Source organism: Magallana gigas, chromosome 8, assembly GCF_963853765.1.
Source record: "Magallana gigas chromosome 8, xbMagGiga1.1, whole genome shotgun sequence".
NCBI classification, from domain to species: Eukaryota; Metazoa; Mollusca; class Bivalvia; order Ostreida; family Ostreidae; genus Magallana; species Magallana gigas.
The window spans coordinates 2,179,072-2,201,709 of record NC_088860.1 but is presented as its reverse complement, the minus strand read 5'-3'; the positions used below and the strand labels follow the sequence as shown (position 1 = coordinate 2,201,709).

At 31.9% G+C, this 22,638-nt stretch overlaps 1 protein-coding gene and 1 long non-coding RNA gene across 5 annotated transcripts in view; both read right to left on the bottom strand.

Moving 5' to 3' along the window:
- Positions 1–11,697, bottom strand: part of LOC105344273 (scavenger receptor class F member 2) — a 45,367-nt gene extending 33,670 nt beyond the window's left edge. For all 4 annotated transcript variants that reach the window (XM_066068590.1, XM_066068596.1, XM_066068593.1 and 1 more), the window contains exons 1-3: positions 11,543–11,697; positions 10,588–10,655; positions 10,089–10,214 (exon numbers count right to left, since the gene is read on the bottom strand). In XM_066068590.1, coding sequence (XP_065924662.1) covers positions 10,089–10,214; positions 10,588–10,655; positions 11,543–11,625 — 277 coding nt within the window. In that variant the 5' untranslated portion in view covers positions 11,626–11,697. The remainder of the gene's footprint in view (positions 1–10,088; positions 10,215–10,587; positions 10,656–11,542) is intronic.
- LOC136270941 (uncharacterized) lies at positions 7,726–9,488 on the bottom strand. The gene is made up of 3 exons (XR_010708799.1): positions 9,359–9,488; positions 8,932–8,993; positions 7,726–8,785 (listed from the first exon to the last, which is right to left on the bottom strand). It is a non-coding gene; the product is annotated as an uncharacterized lncRNA (long non-coding RNA).
- Positions 11,698–22,638: the final 10,941 nt, after the last annotated feature.

Below are 22,638 nucleotides of genomic sequence, written 5' to 3'. Positions count from 1 at the left end.
AGAGTGTCCATCCAAATGTAAATAATCATTATTATTTATTTATGGCATCAAGTAATAAGGTGACTATATTTTGGAGCATGAATAACATTCAGTATAGAACAGTGGTACATTCTGCAAACTCATCACTAATACTTAGTGGTTCATCACGGCTAATGCTTTGGTTGGCTGATACTTTCTTGGCTAACAAGCTCGGCGGTTAAGATATTGAATTCAAGAATTATCAATACATTGTATCATATTTCATAAACATTTACATAATCATCTTCTTCCCAAAGGCAGTAAGTTAAAGAAAAGCACCACATGTACACAATTTTCGCAATAATCATTATATAGTTTGAAGAACTAAATGACAATGTTCATGACCAATTTGATGTATGAAATAATATTAACATGTACAAAATTTTCGGAATAATCATTATATAGTTTGAAGAACTAAATGAAAATGGTTATGACCAATTTGATGTATGAAATTATATTAACATGTACAAAATTTTCGCAATAATCATTATATAGTTTGAAGAACTAAATGAAAATGTTCATGACCAATTTGATGTATGAAATTATATTCACATGTAGAAAATTTTCGCAATAATCATTATATATTTTGAAGAACTAAATGAAAATGTTCATGACCAATTTGATGTATGAAATTATATTAACATGTACAAAATTTTCGGAATAATCATTATATAGTTTGAAGAACTAAATGAAAATGTTCATGACCAATTTGATGTATGAAATTATATTCACATGTACAATACAATATTTTCGGAATAATCATTATATAGTTTGAATAACTAAATGAAAATGGTTATGACCAATGTAATAACATGGATTTCAATTATCATGTAAATGTGCTTTTATGCAACTTATATTGTAACATAAAATAAATGTAAATATCAATTACCAGTAATATGGTTTATTTATTCTATTGTTAATTTTCTTCACAGGAACTGTGATATAGACTATATCAATTAACTCACCTGGTCCCGGTTCGCACACATTTTTTCGATTCCTGTTTTCTAATGTGTGCAAAATGGGAACAAACAATATCGTTATTACAATTGCAAGTTAATAATTTTGTTATGACGAGAAAAGATATCGTTATTCCGAGTTAATTATCTCGTTAATACGGAGATTGTTTTTACGATAAAAGATTTATATAAACTTGTGTTTCATTGTTCTACTCTTTCTTTATGTTGAATGGATATACATAAGGTAATCATTGAATTAGTGAAAGAAATAGCCTTCTTTTTTGGTTTAGATTACAAGTTTTATCTTAAAAATGATGATTTCTGTTCTTTTTCGTTTTTATTTTGTAAAAATAAAATTTACAAAAACTCATAAAACAGAAGAAAAATTAAAGCAAGAAATTAAGGAAAACTTGAAAGTCGTTGGCCAACTTTTGTCGAATGATTACAGTTACCGATATGATTTTTTTTTAAATAGTCCTTTAGCAAATGCCTGCCTACGATAAATAAAATAATAACCTTTATCTAAAAAAACATAACAAAATAATCTCGGTGTAATGCTGGCAGTCCGAAAATCAAATATATCCCGGTTAGAACCAACCAAACTTATAACTTCAATTTTAAAAAAAGAAAGAAAAGAAATTCATTTATACTTTATTTTGCTTCGCTCAGTTGAACACAATGAATCATTTCCTGTTCTTATACAATATTTTAAAACTAGTTTTTAATCATAAACTATACTTGTCATAATCTGAAATTTTTTGAGACAGAAAATATTGTAAATATTGTCTTTAACATACAAGAAGCTATATTTGGAAATCCCGCACTTCCATCCTCAATTGGCCTTGAGCAGTTTATCCGGAATGTCTACATTTGCTGCAGCTGTTGTTTCCCTTTATCTGAGGAAAGGACTCCAAATTTTGAACTTTTACTCTGTCTGACATTGCTCTTAAAAATCTCTCTCACAGACATATATTATAAAGGTTCATTTATTAAGCATACTCTATTAGACCTGTTATTTTTAAACCAAACAGGTGTAAAATTTATAATTAATTAATCCTAGTCATTTTTAATTTACGCCAGACGAAGATAACCTTTAAATACAAAACTGGACAAAAAGGGAAATCATATTTTGCGATATGTACAGAGTTACATCTCATGTACATGTAAATGTCTGACTTTGAACTCCTAATTGATCATACTGATAACATAATCATAATCAAACTTTTGACTATGCATAGATCACATCAGATGCCGTGAAAAAAAGACATTACATGAAAGTCAAGTTCTCAAATTAAACAGAGATAAAAAATGATTTGAAATGTTTTCCAATAATCTCTACGGTATTAGGTTTGTTTTCGTTAAAACAAGGTTTGGCCAAAATGCGCTCTCCACTTTTTGCAGTGAGTTTAATGAGTTTTTTACTACATGGATTTGGAAACATGTTTGGTGTCTCAGTACAAGTACCACGGAATGGCGTATATAAAAGCATTTGAGACAGAAGTAGATAATTTAGTTTTAACCATATAGGATCTTTATAATGAAAACGAAGATCCCGACAAAAATTTCAAGTTATACTTATATACCAATTTTGAAACATAGAAAAATTATAACATATTCAGGTAAGTTTTACGCTCTGATAGAACTGTTTTTAGTCACGTTTAGGGAAACCTGTTTTAGAAAAATTCAAATATTCTAAACAATATAACGGCAACGAACCAAGCATGTAAGGAAAATTAAAACACTGTTTCACTCTATTATGTAACATTTTACATTCAAACGTTAAATTTATTGTATCATAGTCAATTAAATACATACAAACATATTCTTACTTCACAAATGAAAATCTAGGTTTAACATATTCATAATTATTTACACAAACGATTTAAATTGTCCCATCCAACAATGGTGTCATAGCTCTAGATCTGCTAGAAACATATGGTTTATTACAGCTTATAGATACCCAACATACCGGGGGTACAATGTATACGTTGAAATCCTTTATTTTGTAAGATAAAGCATCAAATCCAGGGGTAACATGAGTCCAAAATACTAAAAAATGGACTTTATGATTATTAAAATCAGATAGTAAATCCACGTTATAAGATTGTTTAAAGATTGAAAAAATTATCTGAAATAGACCAATCATCGTAATCAAAGACTTTGCTGTTATAGCCAGCGAGCTCAATTTCCAATCATGGTATCCATTACCTCTAAAGATATCTTGTTTTTGAATATACATGGAAAATATATATTCATATCAATGTCTTACAACGCAGAAACAAGATAATTAGTTCCATAGCTTTCATTCCTCTTCAGATAGAGCTATGTAAAGTCTTTCCAGAGGTCCACAATAGATGTACACAAACTTTTGCGCACTACACTGTAAATCCTGTCCCAACAAACTTGCTTGCATCTGTGCACACTATCCTTTGTGGTATAAAACAACCAAACGTATTACTTTCAAATTTCTGTCGTAAAAATGGGACAATTCTACGACATAGAATTTGCATTAAGCATATGCAAAACTCATTAACGAGTAAATATTGCCTAAACGTGGCTGAAAAGAAACAATTTTGTCTGCAGTACTTACTAAGGCTCTGTGAGTGAGAGTAACAGGGTTAAATACAATATCTTTAATTTTGCCCAAAAAGCTTGTTTACTTTCAGCGATGATATATTCAAAGAACCTATAGACGTATCCCAAGCCATTCAATAAAATGCTGAGATTCCCAGATACTCTTTTCTTTATATAGAATAAAACCTGCCAAACTCAAATCTAGCATATCAAGACATGTAGCTAGATGCAAAAAACAAAACCGTGATATGAACACAGTACTTTTATGAAACCCCCTATCCCCAATGTCTAACTAATGATTTCAGGGGTTGAGTGGATATGTACAAGTATGGTGCTAAACGTAGACCTAAAATTCAAAATACTATATCAGTAATACATAAATTTCGAGCAAAAACCTTAATAAAATATTGGAAATAAAATTGGCGTATGATACAAATTCAAACAACATCATTAACCTTACAATACGGTATGGTAATTTAACGCCTTCTATATTGCAATAGCCACGAAAAAAATTATTCTAACTGTTATTTTCAAACCTTTTGCGTTTTGTCCTCTGTTTAGAAAACGTCAATTGTTTTCAGAATTGTCAGTGACAATAAGTCATCTCTGTAATCTCTTGCAAAGTCCCAACCATACTTGTCTGCAATTATAATGACTTTTTATGGTTTTTAATTCTACAAACTGAATCTACAAATAGTTTTTAGTTCTATCAAATCAACACTTTCAATTTATTTATGATTTTAAAATTCAATAGCTATTTTCATAAGAAAAAAATCTTTCTTTGTGATGAAATAGTTTGAAATCAAAAGTATTGTCTGCAACTGTTAAAAAGGTCCTTTAAAATTGTCTTCTTGGTCTTAACAAGAGCAGTAATCATTTCATATGCAAATAACTGGTAGGCCGCAGCATAATAAGTCAGCATTTCCAGAATGAATGTATGGTCCTCCTGAAAAATTTGTGTAGTGATACAACCAAGTTCTTCACCAGTACGTGGAGAAAGCTGATAACCATCGATTCAGAGATCAGGAACTATAAATTCGTTGGATAATTTTTGTCGAGTGATCATAACTACCGGTTCCTGAATTTGAATAAACCTAAGGTAAATACCTACAAAAATACTACGATAAACAAAATGGTAACTTAATCTCAATAACAAAACAATTTGGATGCCCAATGTATATTAAAAAGTTGGTGGTCTGCAAATCCAAGGGACCCGGTTTCAACCAACCAAATACAAAAAAGATTTTTAAAAAATAGGCATTACTTAAATATGTTTAACAAATTTTCTAAACATTAATACTAATATGTTTGTTTCTTAAAACGGCCCGTATCCAGAGCCCATTAATAGTACTGTTATGAATTTGAAAAAAGAAATAGAAACTCCTCTTCATTTTTTGCCAGATTCGAACCAACCTTGACCTAAGGTTTCCATGACACATGTTATCACTACAGGTTATGTTCCACCAAAGATCATTCTCAATTCCACAGTCTAAAACTTGTACAATGCGTCCATCAATCTCAGCAGAGCCTCTAAACGATGCAAAGCTCGCTACCAATCCTTTTCAAGTCTCAATTTTGGTGTCAGTAAAGAGGAATGACTGGCGTTGAAGGAGAGATAACTCTTTCTAAATATGACAAGAAAAGATTGTAGGGTATCACATGATTTGCTTTTTATTTGCGACATTAAAATACATGTATTAAAAGGCTGCTAGTATTTGCATTAAAGGGTGATATGCTGTTGTAGTTTACTTCTGACGGTACCAGCCCAAGTAAAGGTTCTATACCAGGGCCGAGATCAAAATAGCAGAGTGGTGTTTGTCTTATTATTTATCTAAAACCAAAACTAATCTTAATTTAAAACAACTTATTGATAAAAAAAAAAGATTAAGAGACAGAAACAATGTGCAGCAGGAAATTGCAATAAACATCTTTTAAACCTAAAAAAAACCCTAAAAAAACCCCCAGTAAGTAGGTAATAAGTGCGTCGTATCTTTAAATTTTAATTTTGTTCCCTAGGTCAAATTACATTATAATTTTCATCACTGCTCTGAATAAGAATTTCATGTAAAAGATGCCCTCTTATATTCAGCTTTAACGTTTTATGCATTTATGGTAGAAATCTGTTCATTGTTTACATATTAATGTTTAAGGAATACTATCAATCTGTCCTGGTATAAAAATTTATGAAAGTAGATTTTTGATCAATTTCACAATAAAAATGACATATCTAATTAGATCATATGGTGTTTTCGCATGTTTTTCGACAAAAAAGAATTACATGTTTATTATGCAAATCTCCCATTATTCTCCCTCTTTTCCACAATTCGATAAGAAAGCCCCCCCCCCCCACTCTCTGTATTAATAAGAATTAAAAACATACGGAAAACATGTCGATAAAGATGTCTGCCTCACCTTTGTAGAACTGTTTAGGGATGATAAAAGTGTGTAAATTTCATAAATACTGTATACATGGAAATACCCCCCCCCCCGTTTCTCGTTTTATTTTTGTCTCTTTTGCCCTCGTTGTCAGCGGGCGAATTTAAAAATGGGAGAATTCTAATGTTGCAAATAATATCTCTTTTAATAAGTGCATTTGGGCGAATTTAAGACGGGTAAAATTGTTTGCAAACGTAGTAAAAACGAAATAAAATAAACAAGGGGATAAAATAACCCTGTATACAGTATTCCGAATGTACCAACTCAGAATCAATCCTGACTTGGAATCCGATTGATGTTGACGAAACTTACAAATACGATCGAACCTCATTGTCTTGTTGTTGGCTTTAACAAGCGTCCTTCTGTCTGTAAATTTGAGCAGTTTTGATTTTGTCCAGACGAAAAAAATTACAAGTTGTGTTGAGGCTTGCATCCAGGACCCTCAAATGTAAACTTGCAACGTGACAGTTGTTTTTTCGTTAATAATTACAGTTTCGTGGAGATTTCAGCGATAAAAGCACATACACACGAAAATAAATCTATCCTCTTCTCTTATAATTAACTGCGTATTTACAAATAAAAGTTAATCGAATTCCAACGGTTTGTTTTCAATTTTTTAGTTTTTGTTTGTTTATGATCCAAGACAACATATTAATCTTTGTTGTTTAAGATCTATGGGCGTTATCTTTTGAATGTGATCTATTTTAAAATATTGAAATTAAGCGGAAACACTATTTTTTATCATAGGATCTCGATCGTTGGAATGTCTTGTATCTTTATTTTGAGTTTTGTTTTGCAATTAACTCATAAGACATATTATATCATTTTTACTGCAATGTTTAATGTTGGGATATAAGCAAGTAACTGTGCTTGAGGACAGGATCGACCCCCTTCCACTCCCCCCTCCATCCCCAAGTATATAGACCCCCGCCAGGATTTTATTATTATTATTTTTTTATCAAATTAGCCTTGTATGACATATTTCTAATCTAATTTACACATTTATTGCACAAAATTACCTAAAACCCTCTAAAAGAACCCTAATTAAACCTCTACATATATTCACTCTAATACAAGAAGGTGGCGAACTTAGTCTGCCAGCCGAGAGGCACTGCCGATGAATATTTGTTGAAATGTACTATCAAACTACATCTACCAGTAAAAAATGTGACCTCATGTCGTAGCCCGATAATTCCCTTCACTAAATATCTGCATGCCATGCCCGTTAAATTACATTTACAGGTACATTTTATTACATTTTTTATTAATTTCATTTCCGGGGAAATTAGGACACTTTTCACCGACAAGTTGCTAGTATCTAGAATAAACGGAAGAGAGGGTTTATCGCAAGGAAGATAATTCCGCTCATAAACAGATAAGTGTTCGGCGTGTACACGAGAACAATGAAAAGGTAAAAGATTTACGAAATGGCAAACTCGAAATGTACAATTCATTAGAAGTATGAATTCTAATCAAGCCGCGAAGAACTGAAAACTTTTTTTATCGTCTTGGATACTGGAAAATCTAAAAGAAGGCACTCACACTGAGTGCATTACAATTGAAGACATAAAAGAGAAAATCAAGAAATTAATGTTACGAGTTATCTTTAAAAATGTTTTAATTTGTTAATTTAGGGCAGTTAATAAATAAATTAGATTAAAAATATGATATAAAAGGATAATTTAATTTTTAAAAAGAGTAAAGTGCCGGGGTCTTTATACTTTATACTTGGGGGTGGGGGTTGAAAAGGGGGAGGGGGTTGAAAGGGCGAAGGGGTCGATCCTGTACTCAAGCACCTGTGGTCTCAATTAAAACAAGGTATAAAGTTGTACGACAAAGAAAGGATCCGAACGATACTTAACAACCTCATTCCACGTTTCACTTATTGATGATTCACTGTACTAAGCCGTAAAAAAGATGATATCACTTACACACATATTTAGGCTTCATGATATATAGATGTCGTTGAATCAATTATTATAATTGAAATGTCGAGTTCATCATATTTTGATGACACAATATTTTTGCCATAAAGTATTATCTTAATAACACAAACATTTACATGTACGTTACAAAACATTAATAAATTCTTGTTTATACTGATAGAGAAAGCAAACGCTATTTGTAATACCGATAACTTAATATTTTGAAACATACTACAATTGTCCTTAGAAGAATACAGGCCCGCAGACCTTTAAACTTAGACCAAGTTTTATGCCCCATGGTCAGAAGACCAGAAGAAGCAAGACAGAATGTAAACAACCCATGTGGCCTTAAATGATTTTGATTTTAAACTTCCTTCCCAATATACTGTCCTTATATCTACAGTACCACGTGTAAAACATGTATACACTCGGATCGTTTTTGGCAGTTAAGCATGGAACTTGCAAGACCATAATTTCTTTTTTCAATAAGCGATTTGTTTAGCATAGAGTTTAAAAAATAATGTGCAAAGCAGAACAAGTGTGAATGACAAGGAAACAAATCTAACATATGGTTAAGTGAGGAACTCTGTGGCTATAGAACTATTTCAATGTGGTGACAGCTGATATAATACAAAAAGGTCGTACATGAGTGGGACAAGCGAACCTTGAAAAAAATGAGTTCTTTCTTAACTATAAAAAATTAAAATTTTCTGATTTGACTGCCAATTGTTGTCTTAGAAGAATTACTGTTGTAACATCCGGTCACGTAGTCACAAGTCTCTTTACTACAATCACAAATGGATCCACATTTATGTCCGTAGAAAGGATACGGACATCGGTCACGACAGTCTTCGCTGTACCATCCATCCGGGCACACTAAATAAGACATGGAATAGAATTCACTGTTTTTTTCCGAGATTTATTTAAAAACAATTACATGTATTGTTATTCTGATAGTATTTTGCACCTCTCAAATTGTTTTACATTTCAGTGAAAGATGATTAAATGTATTTGAGTTATACCTATGCATGTGTTGGTTATATTGTCCCGGCGGTAATTTATACAGCATCCATTTTTACTTCTCCTACAAAATAACATGTTATAACAAATATAATGAGTTTCCATCAAAAAATAAATCTTTGGCTGCTGAAATGTTTGCTTTTTGCAGACTAGCGCATTGGTTAATGTCATTCCACGATTTAATATTCTAATCTCAAGTCATTCTCTCTTCAAATAAAAATACCGTCTCAATGGAAAATCCATGAATTTAAGATTGTTATTTGCAAGTTCTCTGTTCAAGGCTGTATGTAACATTAAGTTATCCCTACATACGTCTGCTAGTGACAAAGAATCAACTTCAAGGAAGTGTGATATACATCAACCATTACTTTGGAAAACTTTTGTGTAATGCCATATTCGTTAACCTACGAGTAATATCAACATACTTACGACGTACAATTCCCTCCCGAGGAAGCCGATGTTTGAGTGATAACTGCAACAAAAATTAAGATGGTATCAGTATGGTCCATATCAATAAATAATAATTTTCATTACATGTAACTTCATCAGAAAAACAAATCTAATTCTATAAATATCGATATTTATTTCCTGGTGAATGAGTAATGAGCCACATTTTTAATTTAAATTTAAGGATTTATAAAATTGTCGTGTTGTGAGAAGTTGAAAATGTTACTCATTTGATTTCTTTGAAAGAATGCAAAACAAAAGACTTGGTATAGATCTAACATCTAACCACACTTAAGCTATCAATACGGCTGAAAAAGTATAAACAAACAATGAGGCAACCAACAAGAAGTGAGTATAGTAAATAGTTTGTTACACTCTTATCAAATATGTGTAGCTGTTTCGTATCAAACTATGTTTTTCAAAACTTTGAGCAGTAGATAATAAAAATTCTTCGAGTAAATGTAAAAATGAGAAAAGGACTCCCGTGAAAATTTCATATTTGACCTCATGCTTCTACTGAATAAAACAGCTCTTTATGAATAAATGCGTACTGTCACACACCGAGCAAGTATGTACACAAAAAAAATACAAATGACATCGTACGCTTACCCTGACCATCAAAATAAAATCATGTAAATCTATGTGAACTATCACAAATAATAGACATATAAATATTATATAAACACAGATGGTTTCATCCACTCTCCCTTACCATTCACACAACCTGTCACGTGATGACACTCTTGGACCTGACACAGACATTCTGTTTCACAAAGTTGACCATACCGGCCCGGAGGACACGGCGTATTACAGTCTCCGAAGAACCCAGGGTCACACTCTGCAAAGAGTCGGGATCACTTTTAGGAAAGCAATAACCACACAATTTTAAGGAAGCTAGCTGGTCAACATAATACCAATTGACATTAGAACTACCTTAAATTGTTAGACACGAGATTTATTGCCATAAACTATTATTTAGTAAAGGAAAAAAATCCATACATCTTGAATATAAATGTTGAATAGTCAGGTCAAATAGATTAAACTGATGGTCACACGAATCGACCCCTCTTAAGATTTAGGGAGACTTTTGCACATACCAATTAATTCATCAACGTTTACTCACAATAAAGGTCAACAAAAAGAATTGGTAAGTAAACATTAATCGGGCGATGTCCAAATTTTTGAATTAGTCAGAAATACATGTTACTCACCGACACATCCGGTTCCTTTTTCATTCAACTTGTAATTATTACAACACTTGATGGCAGAATTGGTTTTTCTGAAAATTGATTCATATCATAAAAGTCGGTATATTTACACTGTCAGTCATTAAGATACTGCAAATATGTTCCAGATATATTTCAAAATTCCGTTCGTTTCATAGGCAATTAACAATAAACAAATGTCCAAAGAAATCCTAAGGAACTTGGACTTATCATTGTCAATTTAATTTATAAAAAAAAAAAAATCAAAAACAAAAACCAGGTCCAAAGAAATCCTAAGGAACTTGAACTTATCATTGTCAATTTAATTTATAAAAAAAAAATCAAAGACAATATACATTCAATTTGAAACAAAAATAACATGTTAAAGACTAAAATCACAAAGAGAATATATAGTATAGACCTGTAGTATTCAATACATTGACAATTTTTCCAAATTGTGACACATTGACTCATATATGTACCCGTGTATTTAAATTTTACATTTTGAAATTATTACATTATGAATTCTCAAACTTTTAGGAGAATTTCTAAAAAAAAAAAAAAAAGGATTTATTTTTGCGATCAGATGACGGAACCTTTGCTTCTGAATGTGTACATATAAGGAAGAAGATAAGGAACAATTTAATTTGACCCGATAAATGATCTCAGAGAATATATGTACAGTCATTTTACATAATTAAATGACATACTTATAATGTACAGCGATTAAAGACTTCCTATATCAGGTTAGAAAGCTAAACAATGAAATTAAACGCAAGTCATCTGTTGACAAAAATTTCGTATTTATCAGTGTTACATTACCCGTTACTGGTAAGCCCGGACTTGTTGCTGAATTAACACGTAGATATTCATACGTGTTACAGTTTTGCTTATTGTTGCTGACATGGTTTTGGTAATTAATAAAACATATTAACAGAGTAAAGTTAAGAAAACAACTTACGAACAAATTCCTATCTCCGACGAAAGATAAACACTCCGAGGACAGAACACGCAGAAAATTAAAAATAAAACTACACCAGACATTGTTTTGTCATGGTTTATTTTATCCAAAATCCTCAGCTCAAATGGCTGAGCCAATTGTTGTATATTGTTTTTCCGTTTTACCATAAGTGTTTTTTATGTATAGTAATCATTGAAACGATATGGGGATACTTTAAACCATTGTCATATTAAGCCATGTGATTGGGGAAGTGCATTAAGTGCCATTTCGTCCTTTCTCAGATAGATCAGTTAAGTTTAAACAATACTCCCTAGATAGATGCACGTTGTATTAATTTTTATAAGCAATAATCCTAAAATTAAACGCTTTTTAACTTCAGATATGGTGATGGTTCCTAACATTTTCACTTGTAATTAAAAGGAAAGGGAAATGTCAAAATATAATATTTTATTGTTTACGTTATTGAAATTTTTCTTACATAGAGAACGTGAATGTAAAAAAAGAACACATTAGAATCATAAAATGGCATAGAATTACTTAAGTTAACTGTCAATTCTCCTATGGGAATTATCATTTTCCGATGGGATATTAATTTTTAAAGGTAAATATCTCACCTATCAGGTGAAACACACTAAATACAAAAGTGGTTTTATACTCTTAAGACAATGGTCTATCATTTGGTATACATGGATTTTTCCGAAATTGCATCTTAAGCGGGTGCAAAAATGCCACCTTGGCACTGGCATAATTATCCGGCACAGTATTAGTAATTAAGGTTTTCCGAATCTCTTTTTACAATGTAGTTACAAAATATGTAAATCGCGTGTTTATATTTACTTGTTTGATATAAATAGAAAGGATATTATGTAAGGAAAACAGCTTAAACGTCACTGAAGGAAGCATATCTTAATTTGTCACTGTCACAAAATATTTCAATCTTTGATGTAGCGATTTTGACAGTAGTTCTTACGACATCACAGCAGTAATATATTGCGGGTCACTCTGTATCATTTCAAATTAGTAGCTTAACTGGCACAAAACATTACGACAAAAATAATATTTTTGATATTGATTTTATATACCCCAAATGAAGAGGGTTGAAAATGCATGAATTGGGTCTACATTTGATTGTTTTTGTAAAAAATCTTTACAGTTCTTGAAACATATAAAATTGCCGATTTGTCAACACACAGTTCACACAATTTCTTTCGATTATTGACGCCACAGCATAAATGAAAAATATTCAACAGTGTTTTTGACAAATTTCCTCCATTAATTTAAGCAAAGAAAAAAGAATTATAATTAATATTAATGAATGATATTTTTCTATTCTAACTTAAATTGATGACGTATGACTATAAGGTAGTTTTTATTTTAATACATCTCATATGACACTTCAAACGTCCGATGGTCGCGATGCGATTCAAAATGCCTCCAAATGACTGTATCTCATTGACGATTAATAATGAAGAATAATTAATAATCATTATAATTTATTTCATGTATCAAGTAATAAGGTGACTATATTTTGGAACATAAATAACATTCAGTATAAAAAAGTGTTACTTTCTGCAAAATTATCACTCATACTTAGTGGTTCATCATGGCTAATGCTTTGGTTGGCTGTTACTTACTTGCCCAACAAGCTCGGTGGTTTAGATATTGAATTCAACAGTTATCAATACATAGAGAATATTACATACCCTTTTCCATAGCACACCCTGTATCAGCCAGAGATTCTAATATCAGCCGGAGGGCCGAAGGGCATGTATTATTATATTCATTACATACTGACTAATAACATACAGAAAACAAAAACAATTTAGATTAACAATTTAGTTTGTTTAATAACAACAACTTAAAACAGAGAATATGGACATAAATGATATTTCATTTTTAAGAGCCCCCTTCATATTTTTTCATATTTTTAAATCCTCAAATAAGTCTGTACCTGCGCAGTTCGACAGCTGTTCTGGATCTGAGTGATTAAAAAGGCATTGTACAATATGATACATGTATAAAGACAACATGTAACACAATTATAACAAACAGCAACTTAAGAGATCATTTGGACACAGATAATCTTTCAAATTGTTTAACAATAAACAACTTTAAAAACAAAAAAAATATCACATTTATAGCTATAAAACAACATAACTTTTAATATTTGAACATATTTACAAGATATAACAGACCCAGTTCCTTTTTCTTATGAACATAAATGATTCAAATTTCATTTTTAACAATATGATACATGTATAAATACAAAATTTAACACATTACTGGTAAACTTAACAGACAATTTGAACACAAATAATCTTTCATATTTTTTGACAATAACAAAATTTTATAACAAAGAAAATATCACAGTTATATCTATAACACAACTTCACTTTTAATATTTGAACATATTTACAAGATATCACAGATCTAGTTCCTTTTTCTTAATCTGACTCTGAATCACTGTAGATGACTCTACATCTCTTAAGGGATTTTGGTTGTTTGGAAGAGAAGTTAAATATAACATTGCCAGAAATATTGCCCCCCCCCCCCTAAAATTGCCAAAGACATGCTCTTTCATTATGGGTTGATTTTCATAAGAACTTATTTCAGTCAGTGTTTGATGAATGATGTCGTCAGTGTTTGATGAAGGCACCACACTGGTGGACGGCAGAGCTGAGCTATATTTATCAAGGGATGAAGAGGAACTGTCGAATGCTGTGACTGGTGGTTCCGAGCAACTAGATGAATAGTTTGTAAGAATTAAATAGAAGACATGTGCCTCTGTTTTTCATTGGAGGCAGTGCTGTAATTATTAATAGAGTAAACATTCTTATGGCCGGACAGCTGCTGAATTATGGTTGGGGGGGGGGGGGGCACCAGCATATACTAGGGAACTAATGGCTGTCGTCCTTGCACTGTGGTTAACTTTTCTTCCTTGGATTCCCCCTGCCTTACACGTGACCTTCACAATGTTGCCAATCGTATTCTTTCCCATTGGTTGGTTGACATACCAAGCTTTTTCAGGGTGCTTTGAAACTCCTAAGTAAAATGGCGACTCGGGGTTGTTCATCTGTTCTGGTCTTTTCCTGGCAAACTCTTTATACGCTAAAACAGGGCATCACAGATTATCTTGAACGACAAAAGCATATAATATGTAGTTTATGTATAGAGAGCCATACACTAATCTATGCAACATTCAAACTATTCAGGTTTCAGGAATAAATCTCAGGTTAACAAATAAAGTTTTCATAAATCTGGCAATATGTTCCTCTATTTTCAAACATCTTTGGTACAAAACTCCGACTATCACTTGTGACCCTAGTTCTTGTCTTTGTTGATCTCTCTCTACGCAGGTATGATAAGGCAACTCTCAGCGATCGATTGAGTAAAAATTCCTCTGATCGATATGACGTCACAATAAGCAGCATGGTATCATATTTTACTCAGAAACATGTCGATTTAAACTTTATCCCTGGTTTAACTTATAAAAACTACAGGCATAAAATATCTATAGAAACTCTTCTAACTGAATATATCTTTGATTTCTCTGTATTACGTATAATTATCATTGATGACGTCACAAGCATGTTTAATAGAGACGATCATGTCGGGAGACAAATCATCGGAATGCAGTGTAAACAATGACTTATTTGATACAGATACCTAAGACTTAGATAAGTGTCAGTTAGGATATAATCAGGATAATACAGGCATGGATGTTTTGTTTTATCACCGAGTGTTATAAGGTAAGCAGATCGACGTTTAAAGGGCTAGACCATCCTTTCCTCTGTCAGTGTGTACAAAAAAAGGCAAAAGTGTAACACTACCCCGGATATTATGAAAGATGACTTTGATAAATATCAACAGTATATGACCTAAACTACTTGAAAAGTGCTGCTAGAATCCTGTGCTTTGTTGTTGTAAATGAAAAATACGTAGTATTTTCAATGAAATTATAGAAGTAGAGATGGTTTCCGATAAATAATGACAATATTTATTTTATGCTATTAACAATAGGATTCTAGCAGTAATACTAATAAACATGAACTAATTGCTGATCGAATTATTGTAGCAAACATACAAATGAACTTCGGGGTAGTGTTACACTTTTTGATTTTTTGTCAGGGTAAAAAAGTGATCTATTTTTAACTGTGATACCATGACACGGCAGCTTCAGAGATCGAGTCGATTCCAAAGTAGAAAATTAATATCTTGGTGAACACTTTCACTCGGTATCAATATTCATCACTGTTTAAAAAAAAAAATAAACAGTTTTTAAATTGATCATAATTTTAACGGTCATTAAACTCGGAGTTGCCTTAACCTACCCGCGTATATTCTAAATATTCCTCTCCAGTCGAGGATACCTTTTGCTGCACATCACCCCATCAGAGACTGACATGTTCAGCTCTGCTTCTCATTCCAAAATGCATTGTGTTGCTAAGATACAAATCATTTATCAGTGACTTGGGATCTCCTGAAAACAATTTCAGAGACAATTTTAGTCGTTTGCCTATTAAAGAAAAAGACATTGTGAGTTTTTGATGAGTTTGTATTTTTTTCTTGTTGACAATTTATCATTAAAAAATATAAGTTTTAGTGGGTCAGAACTAAATCATAAATTACCAGTTCCAAGAAGATTCTTTTCATGAAGATGAATTTCCTCTGGCGTTAGGGGGTCTGCTCGTTTTTCACGATTTCCCTTTCCCAGCTGTCGAAGCAACTTTCGTTTTGACAAAAGTATATCGCGAGAATGTTTGAACTCCTTATCCGTAATGATGTTAATGTTCAACTTCTTCTCAGCCAAATAACGGTTCACACTCCCTTGGATAGACTTTAACGTGTCGGGTTCATAATCCTCGCCGCTTGCTTTCTTTGCATTCATGAAGAATCTTGCCAAATGCATATCCAGGTCATAAACCGGAATTTCCTCCGGGTTTCTGTGTTCACCGTTCTTCGTTAGGTAATCGTTAAATTTCCTCAAGTCAAATTCAATTTTTCTACGCGTATTGGTATTTTGAAGGCCCTTTACAAACTCAAATGTAGAATCTTCTTGTGTGTCTTCACGGTTTCCCTTTCAACATCGGGCATACCAGCAGGTGGTAACGTTACAAGTTCGAGGTTTTCATATACAGACTGTACACTTAGGCCTAAACTCGAATCTAACAAATCCAGCGTAACATAATCAGTTTTTTCACTTACAGTGTCGTTGAGTCCACATATGTATTCCAATTCACTAAGTCTATTTCCAAGCGATTCAAATGTTATTTCATTGATATATATATTTTGAAGAACTAAATGAAAATGTTCATGACCAATTTGATGTATGAAATTATATTCACATGTACAAAATTTTCGGAATAATCATTATATAGTTTGAAGAACTAAATGAAAATGGTTATGACCAATGTAATGTATGAAATTATATTCAAGAACATGGATTTCAATTATTATGTAAATGTGCTTTTATGCAACTTATATTGTAACATAAAATAAATGTAATTGTTATACTTTCATGTTAAATACTGAAATCTGATTGGTTAAGACGCAGTTAATAATATTTACTATTACCCTCAGCGTTAGCAACGCACTTAGCAACGGGTAACATTAAAAAATGTTACATGCGCGAAAATTATGCGCGTACGGTTCGCTGTAGAATTCACGTTATTTTCTTAAAAATTAAGACATTCAGTATAACAAAATAAATAGTGCCTGTTTGGGAGGGTAACAGTTGAAATTGACACCCCTCGAAAACCATTGTCAACCTCCGCTTCGCGTCGGTTGACAATGGTTTTCTCGGGGTGTCAATTTCAACTGTTACCCTCCCAAACAGGCACTATTTATATAATATCAATTACCAGTAATATGGTTTATTTATTCTATTGTTAATTTTCTTCACAGGAACTGTAATATAGACTATATCAATTAACTCACCTGGTCCCGGTTCGCACACATTTTTTCGATTCCTGTTTTCTAATGTGTGCAAAATGGGAACAAACAATATCGTTATTACAATTGCAAGTTAATAATTTTGTTATGACGAGAAAAGATATCGTTATTACGAGTTAATTATCTCGTTAATACGGAGATTGTTTTTACGATAAAAGATATATATAAACTTGTGTTTCATTGTTCTACTCTTTCTTTATGTTGAATGGATATACATAAGGTAATCATTGAATTAGTGAAAGAAATAGCCTTCTTTTTTGGTTTAGATTACAAGTTTTATCTTAAAAATGATGATTTTTTACAAAAACTCATAAAACAGAAGAAAAATTAAAGCTAGAAATTAAGGAAAACTTGAAAGTCGTTGGCCAACTTTTGTCGAATGATTACAGTTACCGATATATTTTTTTTTAAATAGTCCTTTAGCAAATGCCTGCCTACGATAAATAAAATAATAACCTTTATCTAAAAAAAACATAACAAAATAATCTCGGTGTAATGCTGGCAGTCCGAAAATCAAATAGATCCCGGTTAGAACCAACCAAACTTATAACTTCAATTTAAAAAAAAGAAAGAAAAGAAATTCATTTATACTCTATTTTGCTTCGCTCAGTTGAACACATTGAATCATTTCCTGTTCCTATACAATATTTTAAAACTAGTTTTTAATTATAAACTATACTTGTCATAATCTGACATTTTTTGAGACAGAAAATATTGTAAATATTGTCTTTAACATACAAGAAGCTATATTTGGAAATCCCGCACTTTCATCCTCAATTGGCTTTGAGCAGTTTATCCGGAATGTCTACATTTGCTGCAGCTGTTGTTTCCCTTTATCTGAGGAAAGGACTCCAAATTTTGAACTTTTACTCTGTCTGACATTGCTCTTAAAAATCTCTCTCACAGACATATATTATAAAGGTTCATTTATTAAAGCTGCTTGGTCCGATTTTTTTGTAATTACAGTATCAATTTTTTTTCCATACAAATCATTTATCTAAGAAAGTTATGAACTTTCTCCTATTTACACCAGCAGAATCAGTCTCCTTTCAAAGTTAGAAATATTCAAAGTAAATAAAAATAATTTCTGTTTGGGCAAACGAAAAAACAAACCAAAATGCATCACGGGAATGTTTATAAAGGACACCGCTTGGTTTCGTCCCCCGAATGATTGGGGTTATTCAATCAGCATGCTATGCATCGATTGTAAAGAAAGCAGACTTTGGAAATATTAGCGAACAAAACGTACACATGTTTATTTTTAATTTGTCTGATCATTTCGACCTTTATTTGAAGCGGTGTAAAAGTCATAATACAACCATACCCGTCTCGTCGTCAGGGGTGAAATTTAACATGAGGCGAAATAACGCGGTACCTTTTAATGTCGTTTGTTTTGTTAGCAAATTTTGTACGTATTTTTCTTCATTGAAATTTGGCATAATTGACGGGTAAAACTACTGCAATGTCTATTACTATACATATGCTAAGCATAGCCATCGTTTAAAAGCGTGCATAAAATTTGATATAAAATCGGACCAAGCAGCTTTAAGCATACTTTATTAGACCTGTTACTTTTAAACCAAACAGGTGTAAAATTTATAATTAATTAATCCTAGTCATTTTTAATTTACGCCAGACGAAGATAACCTTTAAATACAAAACTGGACAAAAAGGGAAATCATATTTTGCGATATGTACAGAGTTACCTCTCATGTACATGTAAATGTCTGTCTTTGAACTCCTGATTGATCATACTGATAACATAATCATAATCAAACTTTTGACTATGCATAGATCACATCAGATGCCGTGAAAAAAAGACATTACATGAAAGTCAAGTTCTCAAATTAAACAGAGATAAAAAATGATTTGAAATGTTTTCCAATAATCTCTACGGTATTAGGTTTCTTTTCGTTTGGCCAAAATGCGCTCTCCACTTTTTGCAGTGAGTTTAATAAGATTTTTACTACATGGATTTGGAAACATGTTTGGTGTCTCAGTACAAGTACCACGGAATAGCGTATATAAAAGCATTTGAGACAGAAGTAGATAATTTAGTTTTAACCATATAGGATCTTTATAATGAAAACAAAGATTCCGACAAAAATTTCAAGTTATACTTATATACCAATTTTGAAACATAGAAAAATTATAACATATTCAGGTAAGTTTTACGCTCTGATAGAACTGTTTTTAGCCACGTTTAGGGAAACCTGTTTTAGAAAAATTCAAATATTCTAAACAATATAACGGCAACGAACCAAGCATGTAAGGAAAATTAAAACACTGTTTCACACTATTATGTAACATTTTACATTCAAACGTTAAATTTATTGTATCATAGTCAATTAAATACATACAAACATATTCTTACTTCACAAATGAAAATCTAGGTTTAACATATTCATAATTATTTACACAAACGATTTAAATTGTCCCATCCAACAATGGTGTCATAGCTCTAGATCTGCTAGAAACATATGGTTTATTACAGCTTATAGATACCCAACATACCGGGGGTACAATGTATACGTTGAAATCCTTTATTTTGTAAGATAAAGCATCAAATCCAGGGGTAACATGAGTCCAAAATGCTAAAAAATGGACTTTATGATTATTAAAATCAGATAGTAAATCTACGTTATAAGATTGTTTAAAGATTGAAAAAATTATCTGAAATAGACCAATCATCGTAATCAAAGACTTTGCTTTTATAGCCAGCGAGCTCAATTTCCAATCATGGTATCCATTACCTCTAAAGATATCTTGTTTTTGAATATACATGGAAAATATATATTCATATCAATGTCTTACAACGCAGAAACAAGATAATTAGTTCCTCTTCAGATAGAGCTATGTAAAGTCTTTCCAGAGGTCCACAATAGATGTACACAAACTTTTGCGCACTACACTGTAAATCCTGTCCCAACAAACTTGCTTGCATCTGTGCACACTATCCTTTGTGGTATAAAACAACCAAACGTATTACTTTCAAATTTCTGTCGTAAAAATGGGACAATTCTACGACATAGAATTTGCATTAAGCATATAAGCATATGCAAAACTCATTAACGAGTAAATATTGCCTAAACGTGGCTGAAAAGAAACAATTTTGTCTGCAGTACTTACTAAGGCTCTGTGAGTGAGAGTAACAGGGTTAAATACAATATCTTTAATTTTGCCCAAAAAGCTTGTTTACTTTCAGCGATGATATATTCAAAGAACCTATAGACGTATCCCAAGCCATTCAATAAAATGCTGAGATTCCCAGATACTCTTTTCTTTATATAGAATAAAACCTGCCAAACTCAAATCTAGCATATCAAGACATGTAGCTAGATGCAAAAACCAAAACCGTGATATGAACACAGTACTTTTATGAAACCCCCTATCCCCAATGTCTAACTAATGATTTCAGGGGTTGAGTGGATATGTACAAGTATGGTGCTAAACGTAGACCTAAAATTCAAAATACTATATCAGTAATACATAAATTTCGAGCAAAAACCTTAATAAAATATTGGAAATAAAATTGGCGTATGATACAAATTCAAACAACATCATTAACCTTACAATACGGTATGGTAATTTAACGCCTTCTATATTGCAATAGCCACGAAAAAAATTATTCTAACTGTTATTTTCAAACCTTTTGCGTTTTGTCCTCTGTTTAGAAAACGTCAATTGTTTTCAGAATTGTCAGTGACAATAAGTCATCTCTGTAATCTCTTGCAAAGTCCCAACCATACTTGTCTGCAATTATAATGACTTTTTATGGTTTTTAATTCTACAAACTGAATCTACAAATAGTTTTTAGTACTTTCAATTTATGATTTTAAAATTCAATAGCTATTTTCATAAGAAAAAAATCTTTCTTTGTGATGAAATAGTTTGAAATCAAAAGTATTGTCTGCAACTGTTAAAAAGGTCCTTTAAAATTGTCTTCTTGGTCTTAACAAGAGCAGTAATCATTTCATATGCAAATAACTGGTAGGCCGCAGCATAATAAGTCAGCATTTCCAGAATGAATCTATGGTCCTCCTGAAAAAATTGTGTAGTGATACAACCAAGTTCTTCACCAGTACGTGGAGAAAGCTGATAACCATCGATTCAGAGATCAGGAACTATAAATTCGTTGGATAATTTTTGTCGAGTGATCATAATTACCGGTTCCTGAATTTGAATAAACCTAAGGTAAATACCTACAAAAATACTACGATAAACAAAATGGTAACTTAATCTCAATAACAAAACAATTTGGATGCCCAATGTATATTAAAAAGTTGGTGGTCTGCAAATCCAAGGGACCCGGTTTCAACCAACCAAATACAAAAAAGATTTTTAAAAAATAGGCATTACTTAAATATGTTTAACAAATTTTCTAAACATTAATACTAATATGTTTGTTTCTTAAAACGGCCCGTATCCAGAGCCCATTAATAGTACTGTTATGAATTTGAAAAAAGAAATAGAAACTCCTCTTCATTTTTTGCCAGATTCGAACCAACCTTGACCTAAGGTTTCCATGACACATGTTATCACTACAGGTTATGTTCCACCAAAGATCATTCTCAATTCCACAGTCTAAAACTTGTACAATGCGTCCATCAATCTCAGCAGAGCCTCTAAACGATGCAAAGCTCGCTACCAATCCTTTTCAAGTCTCAATTTTGGTGTCAGTAAAGAGGAATGACTGGCGTTGAAGGAGAGATAACTCTTTCTTAATATGACAAGAAAAGATTGTAGGGTATCACATGATTTGCTTTTTATTTGCGACATTAAAATATTAAAAGGCTGCTAGTATTTGCATTAAAGGGTGATATGCTGTTGTAGTTTACTTCTGACGGTACCAGCCCAAGTAAAGGTTCTATACCAGGGCCGAGATCAAAATAGCAGAGTGGTGTTTGTCTTATTATTTATCTAAAACCAAAACTAATCTTAATTTAAAACAACTTATTGATAAAAAAAAAAGATTAAGAGACAGAAACAATGTGCAGCAGGAAATTGCAATAAACATCTTTTAAACCTAAAAAAAAACCCCCAGTAAGTAGGTAATAAGTGCGTCGTATCTTTAAATTTAAATTTTGTTCCCTAGGTCAAATTACATTATAATTTTCATCACTGCTCTGAATAAGAATTTCATG